This window comes from Pteropus alecto, unplaced genomic scaffold, assembly GCF_000325575.1.
Source record: "Pteropus alecto unplaced genomic scaffold, ASM32557v1 scaffold123, whole genome shotgun sequence".
Classification (NCBI taxonomy): domain Eukaryota; kingdom Metazoa; phylum Chordata; class Mammalia; order Chiroptera; family Pteropodidae; genus Pteropus; species Pteropus alecto.
The window spans coordinates 647,365-652,479 of record NW_006433950.1 but is presented as its reverse complement, the minus strand read 5'-3'; the positions used below and the strand labels follow the sequence as shown (position 1 = coordinate 652,479).

General features: G+C 61.7%; 1 protein-coding gene across 4 annotated transcripts in view; it reads left to right on the top strand.

Moving 5' to 3' along the window:
• Positions 1-5,115, top strand: part of MYLK3 (myosin light chain kinase 3) — a 41,871-nt gene that overhangs the window by 19,141 nt on the left and 17,615 nt on the right. For all 4 annotated transcript variants that reach the window (XR_003045422.1, XM_025044645.1, XM_025044646.1 and 1 more), the window contains 2 exons: positions 844-1,246; positions 4,060-4,517. Coding sequence is in view for 3 of the 4 variants with exons in the window: in XM_025044645.1 (XP_024900413.1) it covers positions 844-1,246; positions 4,060-4,517 (861 nt within the window). In the remaining variant the exon portion in view is untranslated. The remainder of the gene's footprint in view (positions 1-843; positions 1,247-4,059; positions 4,518-5,115) is intronic.

Sequence of the window (5,115 nt, the reverse complement as noted above, 5' to 3'; positions counted from 1 at the left end):
GCGAGGGAGCGAGCCCCAAGTGGGCGCGGAGCAGCAGAGCCGGGGGGCCCGGGGCAGGTGAGTGCGCCCCGTTCGCTTCATCCGACGTCGCACCCCTACTGGGCTCAGAACGAAAACGCCACCAGCACCACCAGCAGAGTGATCACTGAAAATATGCTGAAGCCCCCCCCACCCCAATTCTTTTTGTCCTTTATGTGTGTCCATCCCACCAGAGAGGAACCGTCAGCTGCTGCTTTAAAGTCACTTGGAATAGTTCCCCTCTGTGTAGCCTGTGCCACCAACTCGATACTTAGATATTTTTTCACTTTGTTGACATTTTTATGGATACCTTTTTGAAAAAAGTTTAATTTTTTTTATAAGCTTGCATAGTATCTACATAATTCCAAAGCCACAATGAGATACATTGTCGAGCATCCGCCCTTGTTCCTGTGTCCTGTTCCCTCCCGCCGTATGAAACCAAGTTTTTGCCTTGTCTTTCGGGGTCCAGTGTCTTCAGACCACGTTGTAAGTGGTTGCACACGTGCACGCGTGTGCGAGCGCACGCACACGTCCTAGCTTGAACAGCTCAGCGCACACCCTTCTCCCTCCTGCGTCTTCTAACTTCCGGTGTACCTCGAGGTCACCCCACAGCTGCCATGGAGGTTTCTGTCCTCTTGCACAGAGCCGGCCAGGTAGCTGTGCCGTGAAAACCAGCCCCCTACCGGTAACAGCTGGGGTGGCTGTTTTAACTCTGCCTGTTGCAGACGTGCCACGTCGAATGGCTCTGTGCCTGTCCTTTGTCGTGTCTTTGGGATAGACCCCTCCACGTGGCAGTGCGTGTTCATCTCGCCTGTTTTCCCGCAGAGAGCCAGAAGGCCGACCCGGAGGGAACAGTGGAGAGGCTGTCCCCCGCCCGTGCTTCGGGGATGGGATCTGACACCCTCACCCAGACGGAGGCCTTGCCAGGCCAGGAGGATGGAGTTCCTGGCCCAGACCAGGTATCCCCTGGCCACCTGCTGCCACCCAGAGTGGCAGAAGCCGAAGCTGCTGGGGCATCTGGCGAGAACCCCGAGACTGGCCTGGAACTGCCGGCGGCACCCAGCGGGGTCTGTGAGGTCCCCCCCAGCCAGGAGGCTGCACCGGGTGAGGGACAAGGCGCACCATCCGGCGGGCCTGACCCTCGGCCCTCAGAGGAGGCCACGGAGCTGACACCAGGGCCGCTAGCCCAGGCCAAGGCAGCTCAGGGTGCCAGCGAGGTGCATTCGAGGTAGGTGCAAGCTGGGCCAGGGGGCGGTGAGCGAGCCCCCAGCCGCGGCGTGGTTGATGGCCCAGCCGCACAGTCGTGTGGCCCTGTGTGCACAGCACAGGGCCGTCCTCATGAAGGGACCACAGAAGGCCTAGACCCTGCTTCCGGGAACATAGAATGCTGGTTCTCACGTGGCGCCTGTGAGAATCACCTGGGAGGATGTCTTAAATACGGATGCCCGGAGATTCTGGCTTATTCAGTCTGGAGTGAGGCCCAGGCACTGGTCTGTCTGGTCTTGGGGGTAACTTGACCCTCAGGACGCGGTCTCAGGACCAGCCCTCAGCAGATGGGGTGCTGGAGAATGAGGAGCCAGAACCTGCTGGTTCCCGAGCTCCTCCAGCCCCAGGGGCGGTGCATCCTGGGTGGTGCCCAGGGCTCCTCCGGCTTCTCTCCCGGGCTGGGGTCCTCTCGCGCCTGCCTTGGGCTGCTCTGACCTGGGACTGAGCCCTCCCTCTGAGGCCTGGCTCCGGGAGGGGACCTGGTGGGCAGGGGACCTGGTGTCTGTGTGCTGTGGCGACTGGCAGAGAAGCCCAGATCATTTGGAAGGAAGCAGGACCCCCCCTCCCCCCCCAGGAGACCTAACCAGCCAGAGGGAAGGGTTCCTGGCAGGCACCCCGCATCCTGGCCGGGTTCTGAGTGTGGAATCGGGATGCGGGGATTTCCACGAACGTGTAAGTGGCCCCCAGGAGATTCCGAGTGAGGGGCTGGGTGTTCGGCTGCTGAGGCCTCCACGTCAGTTTGAGCCCGTGCTGGATTTCAGGCACACCGGGCCTGCCGCAGCTTCGGGAACGGGAAGGCCAGTGCCTGCCTTTGTGACATGGGTGTACTTTGAGGAACAGAGGCTGCAACTCACGCGTCAGCTCTGGTGGCAGCGGCTGCCTGTCTGGGGGCTCCTGAGGCCTGATCTGGACGTGGGGGTGTGGAGCACTGTCCCTGATTAGTAGTATCGGCTGATCGTGCCAGCAGGAGGCGGGAGAGCCATGCAAACTCACAGTGGCAAGGAGCTGCATGCATGGCGGTGCCAGAGGGTCATCGCCTGGCCTCCTAGGAGTGATGACGAAAGGGACAGCAGAGAGCATTGGCCTTGTCAGCTGGCCACCTGCATGGTCTTTGAGCTACTGGCTTCCTGCAGTTTCCTGTGTCCCTTAGTCAAGACAAGGCCTGAGCTAAACTTGGGTGCCGCCCATCCCAGCCTTCCCTGTCATCACCAATGCACTCAGTGCCGGGGGGCAGAGTGTTGGGAAGAGTCTGCCGCCTCCTGCCCGAGGCTTGGCAATGGACAGGCTGCCAGGTCCTTCAGACACCCAGGGACAGGGACCGCCGTCAGGGGTCCTGCAGCAGCTCAGAGAAGGAGCTGGGCGTTCGGCTGCTGGGGAAAGGCTTCACTTTTTTTTTTTTTTTTGGTAAAAAACATAACATAAAATTTACCATCTTACCCGTTTTTAAGTGTATAGTTTATCAGCGTTAAGTACATTCACATCGTTGGGACACAGACCTTCAGAACTTTTTCATCTCACAGATTTGACACTGTACCCATTGAACAACCGCACGCGCCCCGCCCCGCCCCGGCCCCCACCATTCTCCTTTCTGCCTCGGAGTTCGGTCCACGAGCTCTGTGTAAGCGGAACCACACAGCGCGTGTCTATTTGTGACTGGCTCGTTTCGCTCGGCATAGTGTCCCGGGGTTCGACCGTGGTGTAGCAGGTGCCAGGATCGCCTTCCGTTTTGGGGCTGACTGACAGTCCACTGTGGAGGGACCGTCACCTGTCAGTGGACACGAGGCTGCTTCCACCCTGTGGCTTTGTGAATGATGCTGCCGTGAATGTGGTGTGCACGTGTCCCTCGGAGACCCTGCCTTTGGCTCCGTTGGCTCTGTTCCCGGGAGCGGGGTGGCCGGATCACGTGTTGGTTCTATCTTTAGAGTTCTGCGGGAGGCCGTGCTGTTTTCCGCAGCGGCCGTACCACGTCAGGCCCCACGTGCTCCCTTGTCTTTGTGACTTCCTCAGCGCATGCGAGGTATTTCCCTCTGTCTGCCAGAGGAGGGAACCCGGTGGCAGAGCCGAGACTGGGACAGAGGGCTCCAGGCTCCCTCCTGGGACTCAGTCCATGCCAGACACTCACCCCCTGCCCCCGCCCCACACGCACAGGCCCGGGCAGCAGGGCGTGAGGGCCGGTCAGAGCAGGGGCAGCTCTGAGAGGGAGGGTCTGAATCCCTGGGGGTCACAGTCCCCGGGGTCAAGGTCCTTCCCGACCCCAGCTGGGTCCCAGAGCCTGGGGCGCAGCGGGATGTGTGGGGGGCAGACAGCGGCCACTGGGCTAGGCGGGCCCCCACAGCCAGAGAGAAGCAGAGTCCAGACTGATGAGCGATGCCCAATTTTAATAAAACATGCCTGACCTGAGGTTTGCGCTGTGCTGCTGGGCTTGGTTCGCTCTCCTCTCTATTTAAGTGAGAGGGAAACTGAGGCTCGGGGGACAGGCCTCCTGGCGCGGAAGCAGTTCCCCAGGCCCCTGGGGAATCCGCAGAGCTGGTGGCCCCGCCGGTCACTGAGGCCACTTCTCTCCTGCTGTCCTGTCTGGGCAGAGGGGCGCAGGGAGCCAGAGGGGCAGGGGTTGGAGTCTGCTGGTTCCAACCATAAGCTGACCCTTTCTGCAGATGAGAAAAGCGAAGCCCAGAGGCCACGGGCCGAGTGGCAGTAGCAGGTGTTAGAACCCAGTCTGTTCTGACTCCAGAGACTTTGCTTCTAAGCTCAGGGTCATATTTCTCTCTGCCTCAGGATCTCCATCCGCGTGCAGGAGACAGGTGCACCTGGGGAGCTGCTTGTGACACAAGAGGATAGCCTCACGCCCATGCCCCCTGGAGAGGCTCCAGCAGCTGCCCAGCCAGATGAGCAAGACCTGCCTGGGCCTAAGTGCTGCCCCCAGACCCCTGGGAATGAGTCGGGAAAACAGATCCCAAAAGGAGCCAGCGAGACCTCCCCACTGAGTGAGCAGAGCGGCGATGCGGGCGCAAAGGCCAAGGAGAAGCATGGTCCTGCGGCCGATCCCGCCACGGGACCCAGCGAGGCCAGGACGGACACGGGAGATGACGCTGGGGCCCTGGGCCCGCACCCGGACAAAGGCCCAGGAGCAGGGGGACCTGAGGCCGGCGAGGACTGCCCCGCCGAGGGCCTGGGCGGAGCCGAGGCGGAGAGGAGGGCGTCCCTGGGAGCCCAGGCTGGCAGCGTGGTTCTGGGTAAGTGGCCGCTGCCCTGTGCCCACAGCGAGCAGGTTTGGAGGGTCTGCTCCTGGGGGCTTCCTTGCAGCTTCCAGGGAGAGATGATGCAGATCAGGGGGTGCAAGACGGGCTGGAGATGCAGCTGCCGAGCAGAGGGGACCGCGGGCTCCCCTAGGGCATCTCTCAAAGTGTCTGAGTCCCCACCGCTGCCATCATCCTGCATGGGGCAGGGAGGGCTCGCGAAAAGCAGGTGCGCGAAGGCCACCGCCAGCTTCTCGCACCCGGTGAGCCAGCTCTCATCCGGGGTGGGGAAGGGGTGGTCAGGTGCTGCCCTGCTTCCTGTCCCCATGGTGAGGGAGGTGTCCGGTGTCCTTGTGCGCCAAGCCCTGGTGCCCCTGCCGCCCCGGGATCCGCGGTCGCCCGTCACGTTGACGTCCTAGCTGCTGCTGCTCCCCTAGTGTGGCTTGGCCCAAATGTTGGCGTGGGCCTCCCTTAATTCCTGTAACACAGCTGAGAGCAGCCGTGACTTGGGAGGCTTTTCTGAGCCCGGGACAGTGACAAAGCCAGCGCCGTCTGAGGACTCAGTGTGCTGGGCTGTATGTGTCAGTGCCGGCCC